Genomic DNA, 23376 nt, shown 5'->3' with positions numbered 1-23376 from the left:
TCATAAAAAGTACTAAAAATTCTAAGCACGTCTCCTTCAGATGAAATCGGGGTATTTTCTTTTCTAAAATAGTATAAAAATGTAGACAAAATTGTACAAACTGGGCAGCCTTGTACATCCATGTTATCTATTTCCAGAAAAGAGGAAGATTTAATAGTTTTGTGAATTTCATAGAATTGTGCCTCTTACCTAGAAAAGTGCTATATTTTGTATATTGTGATAAAGCTTTATGTCAAATATAAAGAGACTACTCCTAGTAGTTCCTGATAAAACTGGAACTGAAATTTTGTGACGCTGACATGAACCAGTTCGTTATCCCTATGTCAATTCTGGAAGAACAGTGGACATAACAGTAATGTTAAGTTTCCTCCTAGAATGTAATCTCTAGCAATTTGAGGCTTGGGAATAAGACATGTAAAATACAGATGGCCTATTACTACCAGCTGAGACAAACACAAATATTTCAAATTGCAATAAAATTTATTTCATAACCACATGTAATAACCAGATAATCCACAGGGTGCAGCTTTATACGACTGCAGAGGTCGAACCCTGAACAGTTGGGGCAAAGTATGGACACAACATTTAAGCTTGATATAGCTCTGAATTTGGATTGTGATTAAATAGTTGACACAACAGAATGAGTGTGGTCTAAGAACTTAAACTTAAAAACATTTAATTTGACATTTACTTATTATGGTTCAATATCCAAAATCTAAATACATGGTTAGATTCAGCATATCATAGAACCCCAGGAATTCAATTTTTGATGCAATCAAATAATGTTCAATTTTAGACCCCATTAGACTTCAATGTGGACCAATTTGATAACCGGGGCAAATATTAAAAATCTAAATACATGGTCAGATTCAGCATATTGAAGAACCCCATTTATTCAATTTTGTTGAAATCAAACAAAGTTTAATGTTGGACCCCGATTGGGAACAACTTGAAAACTGGGCCCATAATAAAAAATCTGAGTACATTTTTAGATTCAGCATTATCAAAGAACCCCAAGAATTAAATTTTTGTTAAAATCAAAATAAGTTTAATTTTGGATCCTTTGGACCTTAATGTAAACCAATTTAAAAACAGGACCAACAATTAAGAATCTAAATTCACTGTTAGATTTGGCATATCAAAGAACCCCAATAATTCATTTTTTTTATGAAATCAAACAGTTTAATTTTGGACCCTTTTTGGCCCCTAATTCCAAAACTGTTGGTACCAAAACTCCCAAAATCAATCCCAACCTTTCTTTTATGGTCATAAACCTTGTGTTTAAATTTCATAGATTTCTATTTTCTTATACTAAAGTTATAGTGCGAAAACCAAATATCTTTGGGTGACGACGACGATGTCAACGGCAACGTCATACCAATATACGACCAAAATTTTTCATTTTTTTGCGGTTGTATAAAAACAAATATACACAGATAAATGGTTAAACTGTTGAGCAGACATACAATTACCCGGCCATGTCCACTTGTATTTTTGTCCATCTGATGAGTTCAGCCTTTTTAAACTGATTTTTATAATTCGTTCTTATGTTTTACTGTTATACCACTGTCCTAGGTTAGGGGAGGGTTGGGGTCCCCCGCTAACATGTTTAAACCCGCTACATTATTTATGTATGTGCCTGTCCCAAGTCAGGAGCCTGTAATTCAGTGGTAGTCGTTTGTTTATGTGTAACATATTTGTTTTTCATTCATTTTTTATATACATAAGACCTTTAGTTTTCTCATTTGAATTGTTTTACATTGTCTTATCGGGACCTTTTATATCTGACTATGCGGTATGGGCTTTGCTCATTGTTTAAGGCCGTACGGTGACCTTTAGTTGTTAATGTCTGTGTCATTTTGGTCTCTTGTGGACAGTTGTCTCATTGGCAATCATACCACATCTTCTTTTTTTATATTGTCATTAAAATGGTAAGATTTTACTGTTTATATACATGTAATATTATGGTGGTCTACCGTAAAGAAAAACGTGCAAAATGGTCTAAATACAAGTTTTTAATCATGAATGAACATGATAAAGGTATTAGCAAAAAAAGTAAAAGTTTGATAGATCTGAAAAAATTTAACATAATAAAGTCATCAATATCTATTTTAACTTAATATTAAACAATTTTTCAGCATCAGAATTTTTTGGGATAAAAACAAGCATTCTGTGAGTAATACATGACAATACAGTCATAGTCCCCAACCCGTTACAAATTCATTGTAATGGAACAAAATTTTAACTTGATCTATAATTTGTCATGGTGTAAACTACATAAAAATATCGAGACAAAATCTTCAAGCAAAAAAACAAAAAAACTTGTTGAATTCTGACTATCTAAGTGAACTTCCTATGTCCAAAGACCACAACTCTGCACACAAATATCAGACTGGAACAAAACTGAATCACTAAATACCAAAGAAAAGGAAAAACATTCAAAATGTCATTTTTGTCTTTAAAAAAATTAGTTATTTCCGTTTGAACAGAAATCTTCTAATGAATAAGTATTTCATCAAAAATTTAATTCTAGAGAAAGGGCTTCAACTGAACAAAGAAAAAAGCTTAAAGCGTGAATAATGAATTCGACCTGTAACTTGTCATGATAAATCGATAAACCAAATATCAAATCAAAATCTACAAGCACAAAAAGTCTTGATTTGCCGAAATGACAGATAGACAGACTGACAGACAGACAAACGCAGTGCAAACCTAAGTCCACTTAGACGTTAGCCGTTAGGGGACTTAAAATCAAAATCTCAAAGTATCAACAAACAGGAAAGAGATGTTCTTTGGAGAGGTGACATTCAAGATAATTTTGGAAAAGCTTTCGATTTTTGAAGAAGTAGGGTCACCTCAAATGTCTTTCTTTAATCTTTATTTAATCTGAGATATAAATCAAACACTTTTATATGGCACATTATATATGCACATATAAACTTTTTTCGTAGATGAAAAAAAATGGCCACATTTTTTACATACGCTCTAATAGACACAGATTTCGAATCTAGACACTCAATGAGTGATTGCCCCTATAATTGGTTGCATTCCCATCAAAAGTTTCAAACAGGAAGATTTTTTGAAGTACAAGTATGTTCACAACTCTGTTTCATATAAAAAGCTTTTTAAAAGACTGTCATCAATTGAAAGTATGTGAAAATCAGGTGCTCCGCAGGGCGCAGCTTTATACAACCGCAGTGGTTGGACCCTGAACAGTTGGGGCAAATTAAAGTTGGTCACAATGTTTAAGCTTGATGCTGTCTGAATTTGGATTGTGATTGCATTTTTGACAAAAATAAAGGTTTTTGTTACAAAATAAATGCTGTCAAATATCAACAAATCTATTGCACAATACTGTGCAATTGAAGATTTCTTCTTGAAAATTTTTAAAATTTGAAATTTGAAAAATTTTGAAAAAAAAAAAGAAATCCCTTAAAAAATTGTTTACAAATCCCCCCCCCATTTATTGAAACCCCCTTTAAGGAATAACCCTTAAACACAATCCCATCCTTTCCTTTTAAGTATATAACCTTGTAGTACAATTACAGAGAGATCCATATACTTAAACCCAAGTTATTCTTTGGAAACTAGAAACATGCTTCTTTTTGGCCCTTTTTTTGGCCCCTTATTCCTACATATTTTGGACAATTAATCCAAAACTAAATCCCAGCCTCCCCTTTGTTATATGGAGCATTGTGGTACAATTTGAGAGAGATCCATACAATTACACACAAGTTATTGTCTTGAAACTAGAAAAATGCTTGTTTTTTGGCCCCTTTTTGGCCCTTAATTCCTAACTTTGAACCCATGACCCATTTAAATAAATCCAAACCTTCTACGTGGGGTTTTAAACATTGTGATACAATATCAGAGCAATTGAAATACTTATACACAAGTTATTATCCTTAAACTATAAAATGCTTGTTTTTTGGCCCCTTCTGGATCCTTAATTCCTAAACGGTTGGGACCATCATCCCCAAAATCGATCTAAACCTTCCTTTTGTGGTATTGAACCCTCTGAAAAAAAATCATAAAGATCTATACACTTAAACTAAAGTTATTGTCCGGAATATAAGTCTACTTTGATCAGTTTTAGTTGAAATATTAAGGGGCAAAAACTATTACAATTAGTGCATTTTATAGATATTTGGGAGCATTTTTTTACCAATTTCCCAATATTTGCCAGGCTAAATTTTTTTACTTGTCTTAGAACTGATATGCACCTTTAAAAAAATCCTAAAAGTTGAAAAAAATTAATATGATCTTGAGAGAAAACACCTACTGAGTACATGTACTACATGCAAGTTATATAATACATCTGTTGCACGAACCTCTCTGGCAACCTGCCAAAAGGTAAAAAAAATGTCAAAATGCATTTTTTCTTTTTTTTTATAATGTTCTTTGCAAAATATAACAAGATAATGCTATATTTAGGAGATATATCAATTATCCAGACCTTTGAAAAGTACCTAAATATGGTGATTTTTTTTGCATTTTTTTTTAATAATTCACAAATATGCAAATAAGGCTGTTAAATGAAAAATAGTGTGAATTTACAAAAAATTTTTTTTTATCTTAACTCCTAAATACCCAAAGATTTTGGAAATATATATAATGTTGCCCAGTTATAACTACCAATTTGGACGAAATTTGAGATTTTGCATGGTTTTATGGCAGACTGGCTCTTAAATATATAAATATAATATTGTCATGTTCTAGTAATCGGATGTTGCGATTTGTGTTTGTTGTAAACTGTCAGATATTTTTTTGAAAGTTCGGTTTAATCTTTTAATTTCTATCAATCATATGAAAGAAATGAATATGAAAACGTTCATACCTACATGTATAAATATAGTCAGTCTCGGCTTTAAACCGCTAATCCTTAATTTATGTTTTCTGGGTGACCTGTTTAGTTAATGCATGGAACATTCTATTTTTAAGGGGTGTTAATTTTGAAGACACTGATAGAGATAACCAAATATGGTATTATGAATTTATCACTCCCCCTCCCTGCTTACAGCAAATGAAAAGGTCCAGTTTTCCCCGCATCTTTTTGCCGTCACATGAATTTCACAATTGCTGTTGAGGTCGACAACAAGGCTTGCAAGATTACGTTATGGCGTTTTCAAAAACCATCCCAAACATTGGTGAGCTTGATCTAAAAATTAGATTTGAATATTATGGAAAAGAGCGTTGCAGTGCAATATCCATTGAATTTATGCAACTATCCGTAGGAGGATATCAAGGTTTCGAGGACGTAATCCGACAAATTAAGTATATTAACCGGATGCCAGTTATAAGAGTTGAGTACAAAGATGACGAAGGGGATTTTGTGGAACTGACACCGAACAATTTTATAAGGTTCTTGCGTGTAGTAAGAGCTCTACCTGTATTAAGTGATTTTCCAGTTGTCAATGTCCGTGTCTCAGAGGGATCCTCACCATTTCTGCAGAAACAGCTGTCTTCTGATGAAACGAAACGTTACCCGACTAAAAGCAGCCGTAAGGAGCTTTCATTCGAAAAGGAGGATAGCGAAACCGCCGTTGATCTTTTCGAATATAAATCACCAATTGAGTATTCCTTGGAAACATTGAAAGAAGAAATGATAGAAATCGAGACCCAAGTTGAAAGTGCAGGAGAACATCTCGAACATCTAAATAACAAGTATGCTAACCGTAATCTCAATAAAGGGAGAGGAAAGCAGTGTTCAAACTGTCACTTGAGTCTGGATCACAATATAAGAAACTGTACAATTGATAAATGTCTAACATCGGAACAATGTGGAGACCCTTCAAAACACCCCGACGAACGTTCATTGATGGACAGCGCAACAGAAAACTTGAAAAGGTTAGAGAAAGAACTGAGGAACAAATTAATACGATACTAGATTGAAAGGATTGAACAGTGCCAGGTCCAGCTTTGCACAAAAGATTCGTGGTGCCTTGATCAAAAGCAAGAAAGACAAGTATCTAGTTAAAACTGGAAGCGGTATGTTTGTTCCTAAATCGGGTCTTGTTAATCAGGATATCGCAAAATTGGAGAAACATTTTCACGGGAAAGTTCATGATAATGTGTCTGAAATGTCGAAAACGTTTCAGTCCATCATTCAAAATTTTGATAAAAAAAACTTTTTATACTGGCGCTTCTTCTATCAAAAATCCCGCTAGAAAAACATTAGAGGAGAACAATGTGTTTCCAGTAAAGTTTCCTGTACCAAGTACATGTACCGTAACATCAGGTACATCTTCACCAGCATCTAGTGGAATAGAAACTTGGCCAGTTATCTCCCCCCTCTTCGTCCAGCAACCCATGGGACCTGTTATTCTATATCAAGATGGTTCGACGCAGTCACTTTCTGGTATGTATATATATATATATCTAATATTTCATTAACAGCTCAGTTATATATAATTATAAGAACAGCTATACCAATCACCTCCATGGGAGTCCGTCACAACATTTTATTGTATAACAACAAAACTATTTAGAGCTAGCTTTCAGTAATAGGAGTACTCCATACATTTCTTTTGTCGTTTTTGTTTTAAGCTATAAACCATTTACCAATTTAACATGTTTATCATGTTTATGGGCCAAAACTTTTTAAGTCTTGCAAGATTTTGTGAGGTAGACGTAATTGGCCTTTTAGAGGACGATCGGATTGAATTTTGATGTGGAAAAAAGGCAAATCGGACATATTTTGACTTTATTCTCCGACTACTTTATTTGGGATTAATTTCAATTATAACATTATGAGATTGAAAAATGTTTTTTTTTTGTTACAGCCGATTTCAATAAGTATGTAGCTAAAGGTAAACACTTTGGTCAGCTTGCTTAGTAGCTGAACCGTGAGGTCATTGTTAGATAAGGTATACTACCCTCCTTTCGAAGTAGCCTAGTCCTATAAAAAGATAGATTGGTTAAATATTTGTCGGACTAGTCTACTCTTACAGGAGGATAGTTTACCTAACCTTAAAATGACTTCACGGTGCAGCTAGCAAGCAAGCTAACCAAAGATATTACCTTTAGCTACATACTTATTGAAATCGGCTGTAAGATAAACAATATTTTTTTATCTGGTGTAGCCGCCCGTTAAATGTATTTCGTGTATGAAAAGGGACTACGGTGTATACATACGTAATATATGAGGAAGGGGGGTTGGCGATGTCCTGGCCTTAAAAACATGAAATCCCGAGGTCCCGAATTAAAAGAAATTCAAATCCCGACATCCCGAAATTCGAACAAGAATTCCCGGATCCCGAAAGAATCAATCCCGAAAGGAACAATCCCGAAACCCCGAGCTTAAAAACATCATTCCTTAAGTCGGCAAATTTTTGAAATTTTATTAACGAAAACTTTACCCAGATTTAATCCATACACGTGTATGAAAAAAAAATGTAAAAAGTTTGAAAGTAAACTATTAATAATCCAATTGTGCAAGAACTTATAAAAATGACAGGTCTACATTATAATAAATAATAAGTAATAAGGGTAAATTTGGTATGGAATAAATGACAGATATTTCGCCAAGAAATTTTTTTACAATAACGATTTATAATTTGTCATCAAAAGATTTCTTATTCATTTTGTAATTTCAAAAACATGTCGTTCCATAGCTTTCGTAAATAAAATTTCATAAATTTGCCGATTTAAGGCAATAAAGAGTATGAACTTTAAAAGCCTACATAATTATTAACTTTATTCAGAAACTACACCCTTTTGAAATTTTTAATGTTTCACAAATAATATATGGATTTAAGTAAAATCATGTATTAAGGCATTGCACGTTTTATTATTGGTATAGTGGTACTTGGTATTGTCTACTGTGCGTTGAAATGAACCGTGGTATATAGAAAACATCAAATTACCTCACCAAATTTTATCACGCACTGTACCCATATAAATATTTTTTTATTATTGTTGTATTTATAGGAAACTGGCCGTGTATGCGCGGGGCTTCACGATCAAAAACTTATTGAATTGATTTATTGATTGTTGTTTGCTTAACGTCCAGTGGCAAATATTTCATGCATGTTCAGGACGATAAAACTTATTGAACCCTGTCACATTATTTTTGTTGTTATGCTGTATAACTTGTAAAGCCAATGCTTTTGTTACCTTTTTTGGTACGCATTTTTTTAAGGGTCCCTAACAGTTAGCTATACGATATGGATTGTACTTCGACCTCGGGGTTTTTTTTTTTTGGGGGGGGGGGGGGGGGAGGGGGGCGCTATCTTATCGTTTTTAATCAAATTAAGATGTAAAAGTCAGTTTTAATCAAATTTAGATGTAAAAGTCAGTATGTGGCAATCGAGAAATTATATATGAATGGGATATGATTTTTGATGAAATATATGAATGATTATTGGTATTAAAAAAAAAAAAATAATATACGAATGGGGTGCATAAGAAACACCAGCTGCCCATTTGTATCAAAAGAATATGTCGACCCCACCTTTTTGACTACTTGGTAAATGTTCACCTTCTTGTCGGTTTGACTTTTGTGTACGGATAGCATATTTAACGACACATTACCGTTATGATTTAATTTTGAATTGAATAAAGCATACACATGTATTTATTGAAAACAATCAGTGTTACTTTCAAGATTTGTTTTACTTTATTCGTGAATAAGCTATATAATTCGACAATTTTGCACGACATTTATCTTCAAAATTAGCACGGTGACCCATTGTTTCTAATAATAAAAAAAAAATTCTACAAGTAAATTATCACAAATATAAAGACAAATGTTCAAATGAGCTGAGAACATTGTCAAAGCATGACACCAAAGGATTCTGGAAAACACTAAAAAAAATGTCTTACACTAAAAAAGAATCTCCACCAATAGATATAAATACATTTTACGATTATTTTAAGGATTTAAACGCGGGCGAAGAAGATGATATACATGCACCCGATCTTGACATTAATCAGATATCTAGTAACCCCATTTATGATGAAATATTGAATGGAAGTATTACTGAACTGGAAGTCTTGGAAGCCATGAAAAATTTAAAAAATAACAAGGCACCTGGTTCTGATAAAATACTTAATGAATTTTTGAAAAATTCACCACCTTTTTTTATGTCATTGTATTGTAAATTATTTAATATTGTATTAGATACTGGAATTATTCCAGACTCTTGGACAAATGGCATTATTAAACCTGTGTTCAAAAATAAAGGCAATCCTACAGATCCTGATAATTTTAGAGCTATTACTCTTATCAGCTGTTTGGGAAAATTATTCACTTCTATTATTAATACTAGACTAAATTTTTTTGCGAATGAAATTTCGCTTATATCAGAAAATCAAGCTGGTTTTAGAAAAGGATATGCAACAACAGATAATATTTTTGTGTTACATGCACTTGTAGAATTATATTTTTCATTTGGAAAAAAACTTTTTTGTACATTTATTGACTTTAGAAAAGCTTTTGACACTGTTTTAAGAACTGGATTATGGCAAAAACTACATCTTAGTGAAATCAAGGGGAAATGTTTCAAAGTTATCTTTAATATGTATCAAGGTATTAAATCTTGTGTTCAATATAATGGTGAACAATCAGAATTTTTTCCATGTCTGATTGGTGTTAGGCAAGGGGAAAACTTGTCTCCTTTTTTATTTTCTATTTTCTTGAACGATTTGGAACAATATTTTAGAAATTTAGATGGTATTCCTTTAGAACTTTTAAAGGAAAAATTTGAAAACGAACTTCATATATTTTTTGAATTGTTCGTAATTCTGTATGCTGATGATACAGTAATCTTTTCAGAAACTAAAGAAGGCTTGCAACATTCCTTAGATATTTTCCAGTTGTACTGTGAAAATTGGAAATTGAAGGTGAATGTTAAGAAAACCAAAGTTATGGTATTTAGCAAGAGGAAACCTAAAGAAAATCTGAAATTTACACTGCAGAATGATTTACTTGAAATTGTTGATACATATTCGTATTTGGGTGTAATTTTTAAATATAATGGTACATTTTTTGATACCAAGAAGAAACTTGTAGATCAAGCCCAAAAGGCGCTGTTTTATATTTACAAAATTATACGGAATGAATCTTTACCAATTGATCTACAATTTAAACTCTTTGATTCTATGATAGAACCTATCTTACTGTATGGTTCTGAAGTTTGGGGCTTTGAAAACCTGAAAATTATCGAAAAAACTCACTTGAAATTCTGCAAAAGGGCGCTGAAAGTTAGAAACACTACACCTAATTTTATGGTGTACGGAGAATTGGGTAGATTTCCTCTTGAAATAAAGGTGAAAATTAGAATGATTATATATTGGTGTAAAATTGTAAATAATGAATCAAAACTATGCAGTTTATTGTATAGACTGATGCTTGGTTTAAGGCCTAAATCTAAATACACCTTTAAATGGGTAAATTGTATAGAAGCAATATTAAACGATACTGGCATTGGATATATTTTTGCCAATCAAATAGGCTACTGTGATAAAATGTACTTAAAACAGATACTTTGTGATCAATTTGTACAACAGTGGTTTAGTAATATTGAAAATTCATCACGAGGTCAATTCTACTCAATATTTAAAAAAGATTTTACTTTAGAAACATATCTGCTAAAACTTCCCGAATATTGCAGGCTTTGGATCACACACTTTAGGTGTTCAAATCTGCGTCTGCCTATAGAAACAGGCAGATGGCAAAATATCCCGAGGCATGATAGAATATGTACTTTGTGTAAGAGTAATATTGGTGATGAATTTCATTTGCTATTTAAGTGTACTTATCAAAATATTGTTGTATTAAGGGAAAAGTTTCTGCCAAGCTATTACACAGTGAACCCTAATTATAAAAAAATGGAAGGTCTTCTTTCAATATGTAATGTACAACTGTATAAACGTCTTTCTGTATTTATCAAAAACATTGCAAATATGTTCTGAAAATGTTAAAAAAAAAACATGTTGTATGTTATTGTTATATCTTTATACTATGTCATTGATACCACATAATTACTTCGTCATGTTTATATAATGCTATTATGTATGACCTCATGTTACACATGTATCTGTGTCTGAGTGTTCAAATAAAATCTTGAAATCTTGAATATGTTTTTGAAAAATGCATGGTAAGATCTGTATTTTGGCAAAGTACAAGAACATTTTATATGAGGAAATTTATATCGATAATCCACCTAATACGATCACAATCATCTGATAAGCATGAAGTTTGAACAAAAGTTATATACATTTTAGTGATGACACACATTCTCATGTTTACATTGGAGATAGAGTTTTAGAATTTTTTGATAAACAAATTTGAATAAAGTCATGTTTTTTTTTCAGGAGTTCAAGGTCCTTTCCTTTGCAATTGGTCAGGAAATATGCCAACAGGAATGCCATGCACACCACGACTAACCAAAAGACCTTTTGAGATGTAACATTCAATTTCGAGTTTATTGACGTTTTTGCATTATGTGATATTTTGTTCTTTGTGATTTAGTTAATTTAGTTGTGATTTAAAAAAAAACCGGAAGTTTAATTAAAGTTGTTCACTTAAATTAAAGAAGTAGATATCAGGTTTTAAAAAAAAATCTTTGATAAGAAGTTATAATTCGTTCGTAGAAGCTACATAGTCAAAGCAGACAATTGAACGACCACTTTCAAGAATTTCAAAATTATGGAAAAATTCGATTGTAGAAAGGTTGCAAAGAAATACAAGAAGATTTCAAACTGATATAAGATTTTATTAACTCCAAAATATGTACAAGAGTTACTTTTTACAAATTTTTATTGAGCAGAATTATTGGGCTTAATTTGCTACTAATGTGGTAAAGGCTTTATACAAATTCAGGTCAAATTGTAATTTTCTTACGAATCTTACTGGATCTATGAGGCATCAACCATTCATTTTTTGAGATGGTTTTACATTTGAAGATTAAATGTCTTTCAATTTTTCTTCCAGTTTGTTCCCATTACAAAAATTTTAAAAACCTAGTTATACAAAAATCTGTCTCTGTATGATTTTGAAAAAAAACAACATTGTATATTTTTAAAATAGTCAAAAACAAAATTGTCTGTGCCATGAAAAAAGTCGTGGTCCAACAAAAGATGAATGGTCGGTGCCTTATACATTCATTTTGTAGCAGTCGGTTGCAAAAGTTGACGATCATATCTATAACTTAGAGTATGGCTAATTCTATTTACCTGAAATTAACATATTCATAGCAATTCCTTAGATACGAAATATCCGCAGGTTGCCTTGGGTTGTTTTCTGCTCTTTTGTCGGGTTGTTGTCTGTTTGACACTTTTCCCGTTTCAATTCTCAATTTTATTAAAGATATAACTGCATATATAAAAATAAGAATATGTGGTCTGATAGACAATCAGACAATTCATTTCAAGGGACCAACTTACGTTAGCAACTATAGGTCACCGTGTGACCTTCAAAAATAAGCAAAACACATACTGTATAGCATGAAAGCTTTAAAAGGTCTTTGCATGGCAAACACGAAAGATGAGTGGATGATAACAGAGAGAGAAAAAAACCCACAGAAACCGCATGGACAAATGTTCCGCAATATTACTTGGGTCAACTCGCTAAAATGAATGAAAGACCTTGCGAATTTAAGTCCTTATCTATGGCTGGGACGTATGTTAAAAATTTGGAAATTTTTATAATGTAAGACTTGGTTTTAAATTATTTGTGAGTGAGCTGAAAGAGTCGTTAATAAATAATCACTCCCAGAAAGACGACAAATCCATAAAAAAAGAAAAAAAAAATGATTATGCGAACTACAGTGCACAGTATATTATATTCATATTTTATTTGCGATCATAAAATATACGAAGTCGTCCATAACTATGTAAATTGGGTCGCTTTAAAAAAAATAAGTTGATATAAAAAAAGAAGTGGTATGATTGCCAATGAGACAACCCTCCACAAGAGACCAAAATGAATACGTTTCTTTTGCCAAGGGTTTTTCACAAATATAGTAGTGAACAGAACAGTTCAAGTTTCCTATATGCACCAAATTATACATTTTGCGTATAAATAAAATTACGATATACGTAAATGCAAATTTCACAAGGTTTGATCCCAATAGCTTTTTACTGTCCAATAACTTGCAAGTACGAAAAAGACAGTCCTTGCAGAAGTATATTTTCTATTATATTGTCTATATGTTTTGATTTTGCACAACTTTTGAAAGTTGATCATGCATTCGTTCTAAAATAAAATTTTAGACCAGATAAAAGTTAAAAAGATGACATAATTTGACAACCGCAATTGATTAATCCCTATAACGTCCGAAAAAAAAGATAATTATCAACACATGCATTGTAACTTTTAAAACCAGTTAAATAATTTTTTTCTGAAAGTACGTGCAATATCATAAAAATTAATTATCAAAACATAACACAAACACAAGTAAAGATTTTTTTAAGTTTTCAATATTATAAATCAAAACGTAAAGGTTGTTCCTGATTAGTTGTTCGAATTATTTTATTTGGGCTTGGAGAACCTCTGGTGACCCCACAGTTTAAATATCTATCGTAAGTACGTCGTGAGCACTGGTCGTTACAGACCAACGTTCACCTAATCTGTCCCAGTCAATGGATGAATTTAAAGTGTCAATCAATGGCCACAGCCACACTGTTATGAATTTGATTCTATACACATTTTATTGCTCGCTTAACTGAACATCCAGGGTCAGGTAGAAATCACTCATACAAAAAAACTAATTTACACCAGAATAAATGTGTGAAATCAGTATACAGTTATTGGGAGACGTCAGCCTCGAAAAACTGTTAAACGCTTGACGGATAACAACTCTTACAGAGTTAACTCAAGGTGTAATACAACCAAATCATGGTACGTCACGAAAGTAGGTCGAAAAAATATTCCCTTGAAATTGACAGTTGTAGGTACTTAATCTTACATTTTATTGCAGTAAAGCCATTTCTGTGTCATAAACATAGACTGTCTTTGGTATTTCAAAACACCATTATTTTTTATTTGGGATTTCTATAGAAAATTTTGTAATCTTGAGGTTACATGGTGACTAAACCTTGTACACAGATAAAATAAGGGGAGATATTTGATTGGTTAACTTCCAATGATGGTTATTTTCTATTATGCAATGAAATGTCATGTAAATTCTTTTTCTATAGAACTGGAGAGGATTAAACTTTACTCATGCCAAGTATTTCTTTATTTGAAACAAAGATAAATTCTGCACATTTTTTTGAAAAGTGCAGATTTATCAAAGACTAATAGGGTAAAAATCAATGGTGGTATTATACGGAAGCCGATAAGGGCCATTAAAAAAAAAAATTATGTCGTAATTACGACATAGCATGTCGTAATTTCGACATAACATGTCGTTATTACGACATCGCTATGTCGTAATTTCGACATAACATGTCGTTAAAACGACATCGCTATGTCGTAATTTCGACATATCATGTCGTAATAACGACAGCACTATGTCGTTAAAACGACATAGCTATGTCGTAATAACGACATCGCTATATATAAAAGAATATGTATTATGATTGCAAAGAGACTTAATGACACAGAAATTAACAACTATAGGTCATCATAATGCCCCCAATAATTAGAAAAGCCCCCGATTAGTCAGCTATAAAAGAGGGAGGAAAGATACCAAAATGCGTTTACTTTGCTACATTGGTTAGAGGTATAGGGGGAGGGTTGAGATCTCACAAACATGTTTAACCCCGCCGCATTTTTGATATATATATAGCGAAACGTGACGCGAGTTCTGTGAAAAACTTGAGATTAAGCTGATTTTCCGCTATTCAGCAGACTATCGTGTTGTAGAAGATTTATACTGTAAGAACAATATAATTAGACTTATAAATAGTGCGAGTTTTCTTACAAAGCAAATTCATCTCAATAATAAAGCAAAATTATATTGACTCAATAAATATGATTGCTTTTAATAATTTTTATCTTATCTTAAAAAATGTTTCACACAAAATTAAGTGAAACATATTTGAAGCAAAGACCCAGACATTTTATTGGTATTACAAAATGTTTGCGGCATATAACACCGAACGCTATATAACCAATCTGCAGACCAAGATAATATTTTAGCCGATTTGTTCCTCATGATTTGTAGCATGACTTAGTTATAAATTATTTTGTAACCTCAACCTCTAATGCTCAAAACTGTTCTGGACTTCCGCAATAAATCTTCATCTAAAAAATCTTATCCACCTGCCTGCGAATCCGTGTTGTTTAGAAAACGTCACAACAACTAAAGGTCGTGCTATACCATCGCACTTCAGCGAAAGGACCATCGCACTTCGGCGTAGACCATCACACTTCAGCGTGACCATCGCACTTCAGCGTCCCCATCGCACCTCCGAGTCCTACATATATCTGATGTCAATTCCTTATGTATGTAAAGACAAACAAAAATCATTCGGAACTTTTTTAACTTGTATTTTTTTTTGATTTTTAAAGTTTCTACATTGATGTTTGACAGCCTGCAAACAACCTTTCCCATGAATCTTTCGGAACAAACTATGAATAGTATTTACAGTAAGTGTAATTGTTCATTAATATAATATCTTGTTTATGCAATTTGGAATATCAGGTTTACGATTTAATGCATTGCAATCTTCTAGATGTTTTTATTTCTGGAGCAACACCACACACACACATTTACATTGTTTATTTGCAATATTGTATTGATCAAGTATATGCAAGTTCGATACCTTCTTGTGTTTAACCTTTTTTTTAATAGCAAAAAAGTTGTTCACAGAATTGTATTATACTGTTTCTATTAACTATATGAATTGAGTTATGTTTGAATATATTTTGCACGCGATACAAATAGACAGTCATGTTTTGTCATTATACGAAAAATTAAACTGCAAAACATGCCTCGTGTCGGGAGTGTGTCACGATCTTTGCACGTTAATATACATAGGGACAAGCAAATGTCCGTATGTGGTAATTTTAAGTAGAGGTTTCCCGATTTGCTACCGTACCAACCGTAGTACGGACTGGGAGCAGTCATTTATCTTTTGAAATTAATTCATATATGTCCTTTATGTCAATGTATTTTTTATGAATCATTATAAAAAGTATTTGGGTGATTTTTAGCTACAACTTGGTATAATTTTTATGTAGATATGTTACCTAGTCATAACAAACGATATTGTGTGTACTCGATTACATGTATGCTTTCAACAAACCGTTGCTAGTAACCGTTGCAACGAACGGTTTGTAATTAAGATTTATTTCCACTGAAATTCCACAGGTAAAAACACATTAATAATTTATCTTATGTTTGATGTTATATTAATGTAACAGTATAAATGGAAAAGTTGGCATATTTTAGGGGTAGGTTTTAAGAAAAGATAATAGAATAAGAGCTATTTTAACATTCAAAATTGACCCCATTCAAAATGTAAAATGTTAAAGGTAAATATAAAACCTGTTTCGGTATGGAGGTCGCTAAACATTAAATAGAAAGTACATGCAAGGTACTGCACAGTGAATAAATATAAACACGACGGAACAACTTTGATGAAGTAACTTTTTTAAATTTAATTATCAGGACGATTTCTTTCTATTTTGATATAATTTTAAATTGTAGGTTATTTTAGTTGTTCAAATTCATTATATTTTATACCATTCTTAAATTTTCTGCAAGTTTCAAATATCATCATTCAGACGTATGAGAAATTTTACCAAAAGTAAAAAGTACGAATAAAGTATCAAATAAAAATATTTAAAGAACACAAGTGTCAGTACAATTGTATTTTAGTCATGATAACAGTGGCGGATGCAGAAATTTCCATAAGTTGGGGACCACTGACTGCCTAAAAGGGGACCCCGTCCCAATCATGCTTCCCTATATTATTAATCATTTTTTTCCAGAAAAGGGGCGGACCCCTTCCCTTTTCCCCTGACCCATCCCCCCCCCCCTAAATTCGCCTCTGTATAATTATATGACAATTATTCTAGTCAGTGAAATTAGATGATTCAAGAGATGGGGGGGGGGGGGGGGGGGTGTTTATTGGCAACCGAATAGTAAATACGGATTTTTTCAATATTTTTCGTTTTACATTCTAGTATCGTTTCTAGAAAGAAAAAAAATATCGAAGAATTCCCTTTTCTCACTCAAAATGAATTCTCAGCTCCCCCACCCTCTCAAACAAAACATGTTGTGTAATGATCGAAATAAATAATTTTAATAATAAAAACTAAATTAAAAATCATGCAACAACTAATTAAGATACGAAAACTACGCAATTTTGACACGTTAACAAATATAACCAACACCAGTATCATGTGTTTTAGAAAGTAGTTTATAGTTATTATTTTAATTATAATTCATTTGTCTGTATGAAAACAATCTTTTTTCTACAAAAAAAAACGAACCGAAACAAAATACATATAACAAACACAAACACAAATCTATATTTAGAATCTAAAGGTCAACTCAGTTCGTTTATGGTCTGTTTGATTCATCCACTTGTGCATATCAAAGTTATTCCATAGAGAATCACAAACAAAGTGTTCTGGAAACGTTAAAATCGCTATCAAATAAATCGTTAAGCTAGTTTTTTGGTGATATGCAAATCAATTCTTTAAATTTCAATTTGATTAATGAGATAATTTCATGCGTTAAATGATACCTCTAAAACAGCACCAACGGTTGTGTTACGTACCAACCGTACCTGATACGTAGCAAATCGGGAAACCTCTAATAAGCCTTTAGCAAAATGTCCATTCTACCTAACACGAAGTGAAATCTATAATTATCAGCACGTCTTTATAGTGAACCTGCGCGTATATTTTAGTGTAGTATTTTCCCGAAAGATGAACTATTTGCCACTGGTTGTTATAAAACAAAAGACAAAAAAATCTAACTTTTCAAATACAATTCAAAATATCTTAATTTGAACAAGTTGTTTTTTCGTTGATTGGGAAGATACATGTACCATTTATGTATTAAGCTTTATTTGTCATGTCATACATTTGTATATCGTATGTGAAATACATTTAAACGCCGTGTGTTCACTTAAAAAATTATATGACTTGACAAATAAACAACTAATAAAAAAACATTATATGTTGAAATTACAAGTAGCATTTCTATATCGTATAACTTTTTATGCCACACAGATTGTTATATAACTATATTGTTTTAGATGAAAGCCATGATACACACACTTATGACTATGAAAATAAAACGTATAGTACAGATGGAGATGGTAAGATGAATATCGTTTAGATGATATCAAGTATAAAAAAAGATGTGGTATGATTGCCAATGAGACAACTCTGCACAAGAGACCAAATGACACAAAAATTAACTACTATAGTTCACCTTACGGCTTCAACAATAAGCAAAGCCCATATCGCATTGTCAGCTATAAAAGGCCCCGAAATGACCAATGTAAATCAATTCAATCTAGAAAATAAACGGCCTTATGTATGTACCAGAAATGATCGAAAACAAATATGAAACACACCAACTAACGACAACTACTAAATATCAGGCTTCTGACTTGGGGCAGGCAAACACGTACAGAATGTTGCAGTGGTTAAATATGATAGCGGGATCCCAACCACTCCCTTACATGGGATAGTGAAGTTACAGTGCAACAGAAGAACGAACTATGAAAACTAGTTGGAAAGGGCTGAACTTATTAAACATATACAAATAGAAAACATCTAGCAAAAACACAGTGTGAACGCGGCCGGGTACTTGTATAGCTTAACAATAACAAGGCACTTAGTACTGATCTGAGAGTATTTGCAGTTACTGACATCTAGTTCAAAGCCACTAAAAACTAATAAAACAAAATCATGCACCAATATCGATTTGACCAGAATTTTACCATTGTTAGTACACACTTCTTTCTTAGCAAAGTACATGTATGATCTTATGCATAATGAAGTTATGAACTCATACATGACTGTACTCAATACAATCATTATCAACACTTACACAAATAATAATCCACCTTTACCTTTCTCTTTTGCCTATATAACATGTATAAGTGGAATCATTACTCAATAATCTACAACTATATTACATTTCGTGGTGATATGTCTACACGAATAAAAACTGTTCTTGAAGTAGACTAAGTTCTTACTCGATGTATAATTTTCAAAGAAGACGCTGATGATATAAAAGGGAAATTTGCATCACTATGACAAAAACAAAAAGAGAAGACGAACATTAAAGTTGAGAATAAAAATGGAGAAAGTGACAAAAAGACATCAAACTGACCACAGTGCAGGTCAAGGCCATCAATGGGTCTTCAACACGAGATAGGAAGAAGATTGTTCAATACAATTCTTAATATAAAATTGAGAATGGAAATGGGGAATGTATCAAAGAGACAACAACCCGCCCAAATAAAAAACAACAGCAGAGGGTCACCAACAGGTCTTCAATGTAGCGAGAAATTCCCGCACCCGGAGGCGTCCCTCGATCAGCTGGCCCCTAAACAAATATATACTAGTCCAGTGATAATGAACGCCATACTAATTTCCAAATTGTACACAAGAAACTAAAATTAAAATAACACAAGACTAACAAAGGCCAGAGGCTCCTGACTTGGGACAGGCGCAAAAATGCGGCGGGGTTAAACATGTTTGTGAGATCTCAACCCTCCCCCTATACCTCTTACCAATGTAGAAAAGTAAACGCATAACAATACGCACATTAAAATTCAGTTCAAGAGAAGTCCGAGTCTGATGTCAGAAGATATAACCAAAGAAAATAATCAAAATGACAATAATACATAAATAACAACAGACTACTAGCAGTTAACTGACATGACAGCTCCAGACTTCAATTAAACTGACTGAAAGATTATGATTTTATCATATGAACATCAGGCACAATCCTTCCCGTTAGTATCATACCATCATAACATATATGAGAAGAACATAACCCGTGTCATGCCAACAACTGTTTTTAGAATAAATGTGTTTAGTTCCGATGCAAAGACATTCATAATTATTCACAAATATGGTTGAACATTAGTTCTCTTTGGTGGTTTGCAATGGTTATATATATATATATATATATATATATATATATATATCACGTACTGTAGTACGCCGCTAGATTAAAACTGACGAGGAAAGGTAACACACGGCCAGCGAAAGCTCTTTTTTTAGAGCCCAGGTGGTCGTGTGGTCTAGCGGGGCGGCTGCAGTGCAGGCGATTTGGTGTCACGATATCACAGTAGCATGGGTTCTAACATTGTTGGGTTGATGTTTAGACGAGTTGTATATATATATATATATACAACTAACATGCTTAGACGTTAATATACATATTAGTTTGTGGGATCCTTTATATATAATATGTATATTAACGTCTAAGCCAGTGACAATTCATTAAGAAGGGATATAATTACGATACTGTTGTCAAGTCATTAAAGATTGCATATTTTGGCGTTAATATTGAGTCATTGATAAGGTCTTTGCATCGGAACTAAACACATTTATTCTAAAAACAGTTGTTGGCATGACGCGGGTTATGTTCTTCTCATATATGTTATGATGGTATGATACTAAACCCCTAACGGGAAGGATTGTGCCTGATGTTCATATGATGAAATCATAATCTTTCAGTCAGTTTAGTTGAAGTCTGGAGCTGGCATGTCAGTTAACTGCTAGTAGTCTGTTGTTATTTATGTATTATTGTCATTTTGTTTATTTTGTTTGGTTATATCTTCTGAAATCAGACTCGGATTTCTCTTGAACTGAATTTTAATGTGCGTATTGTTATGCGTTTACTTTGCTACATTGGTTAGAGGTATAGGGGGAGGGTTGAGATCTCACAAACATGTTTAACCCCGCCGCATTTTTGCGCCTGTCCCAAGTCAGGAGCCTCTGGCCTTTGTTAGTCTTGTATTATTTTAATTTTAGTTTCTTGTGTACAATTTGGAAATTAGTATGGCGTTCATTATCACTGGACTAGTATATATTTGTTTAGGGGCCAGCTGAAGGACGCCTCCGGGTGCGGGAATTTCTCGCTACATTGAAGACCTGTTGGTGACTCTCTGCTGTTGTTTTTTATTTGGGCGGGTTGTTGTCTCTTCCCCATTTCCATTCTCAATTTTATCATATATATATATATATATATACAACTCGTCTAAACATCAACCCAACAATGTTAGATCTGTAAATTTGCTTTCGCAAATTTTTGGTTCTTCCCTTGCCGGGATTCGAACCCATGCTACTGTGATATCGTGACACCAAATCGCCTGCACTGCAGCCGTCCCGCTAGACCACACGACCACCTGGGCTATATAAAGATATATAAGGCATGAAGATGTTATTGTTACAGATCAGCTAAATTATCTATAGTAAAGGATCCTATATATATAATATGTATATTAACGTCTAAGCCAGTGACAACTCTACAACATATTTATCCCTCGGATCATTAGCAGCGATGATGATACATGGCTGTGTACATTATGTATATACAACTCGTCTAAACATCAACCCAACAATGTTAGATCTGTAAATTTGCGAAAGCAAATTTTTTGTTCTTCCCTTGCCGGGATTCGAACCCATGCTACTGAAATATCGTGACACCAAATCGCCTGCACTGTAGCCGTCCCGCTAGACCATACTCCCACCTGGGCTGCATACAAATTAAGCTTTCGGTTGCCGACCAATAACCTGGGCTCTCAATAAAAGAGCTTTCGCTGGCCGTGTGTTACCTTTCTACGTCAGCTCTAATCTAGCGTCGTACTACAGTACATGATATATAAGGCATGGAGATGTAATTTTTACAGATCAGCTAAATTATCTATAGTAAAGGATCCTACAAACTAATGTAAAATACAGTCACAGAAAATAATTATATTTATAAGTACGTCTGAGCCAGTGACAACTCTACAACAGATTTTTCCATGGGATCACCAGCAGTGATGGTGATACATGGCTGTGTACATTATGTATATACAACTCGTCTAAACATTACCCCACATTTTAGATCTGTAAATCTGCTTTCGCAAATTTTTTGTTCTTCTCTAGCCGGGATTCGAACCCATGCTACTGAGATATCGTGACACCAAACCGCCTGCACTGTAGCCGTACCGCTAGATCACTCTAAATATGTAATATTTATATAACTATTTTGAAAGTATGTGGTTAGTCTTATTAAGGTCTATAATATGCTCTAATATGAATTCGTGTTTTCATTTTTCTTACATTTGAAACACTCCGTGTTAATGTTCTTTTTTGTAGGCGAACATGCAAATGACAGTGATTATATAAACTACGTCATCTGGACTGGGTGTATTCTATTCATCATTATAATAGTTGTAAGCAGTAGTATATGCTATACTTTAAATACAAATCTACTACTGAAACATTCCGCAAATGTCAAAAGTGCACAAGAAAAAGGAACAGTTGCAGCTGTTGCAAATCGGTCTAAAAACGCATGTGACACAATAAATCAGCAAACTATGTGTCTAGATCATGACATGGAGATACAAGTGGTAACCAAGGAAGCTGTTGTTAAAAATCGCAACGAGGATTGACAGAAATGAAAATAACAACAGATGGTTCATCCAAACCAACAACTTGATGAATAATAAAATTACCAAAAAAAAAAAATGATATTCATAGGTATAACACGGTGTCACTACCTAAATCAGCGACTTCACAAACAGTATCAGATACCTAAAGCCCTTAAACTAACTAGCAGTAAGACAGATGGTGTAAATACATATGATACTTTATGTTTTATCTTATGCAATTGCAGTCTTTTCCTTAACTATTTTTAGCAACATATTTAATTAATAAGTAGTATTATAAAATTAAAATGTACATATAATACAATTGTTAACACCTCAGTGAAATTCTGGTAATAAACTTTACTAACACAGCATATGGTAAAAGTTATTGTATGAAAATGAGTACAAGTATATAAGACTATTACCCAGGTTTGAGTTCCGGTTACTTTCGCCCTCTTTGAATTGTTGTGTGTAGTTATACTATTTAAGAAGATCTTTGATTTTTTTTTTATTAGGGTTACTAATGTTCTTGGTATTTGTAAATAAAACTAGCTACTAGTATTGGTTTTGCTGTACATGTGCACATATATATGGCTACTTAATCTGTTAATACCACACGGTTTTTAAGTGTTCTCTGAGTGCTAATGACGTGTTTACACTAAATCCATTGCATATTGAATGTGTAGTCATTGCTATTGTAGTTCTAAATACATGAATTTTTAATCATTTGTTAGTAATTGCAAATATTCTAAGATCTGTTCAAGGGTCTTTTCCTTTGGGGATGTACCCTATTTGTATCCATTTGTTGATTTTTGTAAACTGTTTTTTAGATTCTATTACACCATTGAACCAGGTAATCGGATGTTT

At 32.8% G+C, this 23376-nt stretch overlaps 1 protein-coding gene across 1 annotated transcript in view; it reads left to right on the top strand.

The window, feature by feature from the left end:
• Positions 1–22770, top strand: part of LOC139486001 (uncharacterized) — a 40539-nt gene extending 17769 nt beyond the window's left edge. Inside the window, exons 2-4 of the mRNA XM_071270685.1 lie at positions 15461–15538; positions 18163–18225; positions 22238–22770. Of these exons, the coding sequence (XP_071126786.1) occupies positions 15472–15538; positions 18163–18225; positions 22238–22533 (426 nt within the window). The 5' untranslated portion in view covers positions 15461–15471 and the 3' untranslated portion in view covers positions 22534–22770. The remainder of the gene's footprint in view (positions 1–15460; positions 15539–18162; positions 18226–22237) is intronic.
• The last annotated feature ends 606 nt before the right edge of the window (positions 22771–23376 follow it).

Source organism: Mytilus edulis, chromosome 8 (assembly GCF_963676685.1).
Source record: "Mytilus edulis chromosome 8, xbMytEdul2.2, whole genome shotgun sequence".
Taxonomy (NCBI): Eukaryota; Metazoa; Mollusca; class Bivalvia; order Mytilida; family Mytilidae; genus Mytilus; species Mytilus edulis.
This window is presented reverse-complemented; position numbering and strand designations above follow the sequence as displayed.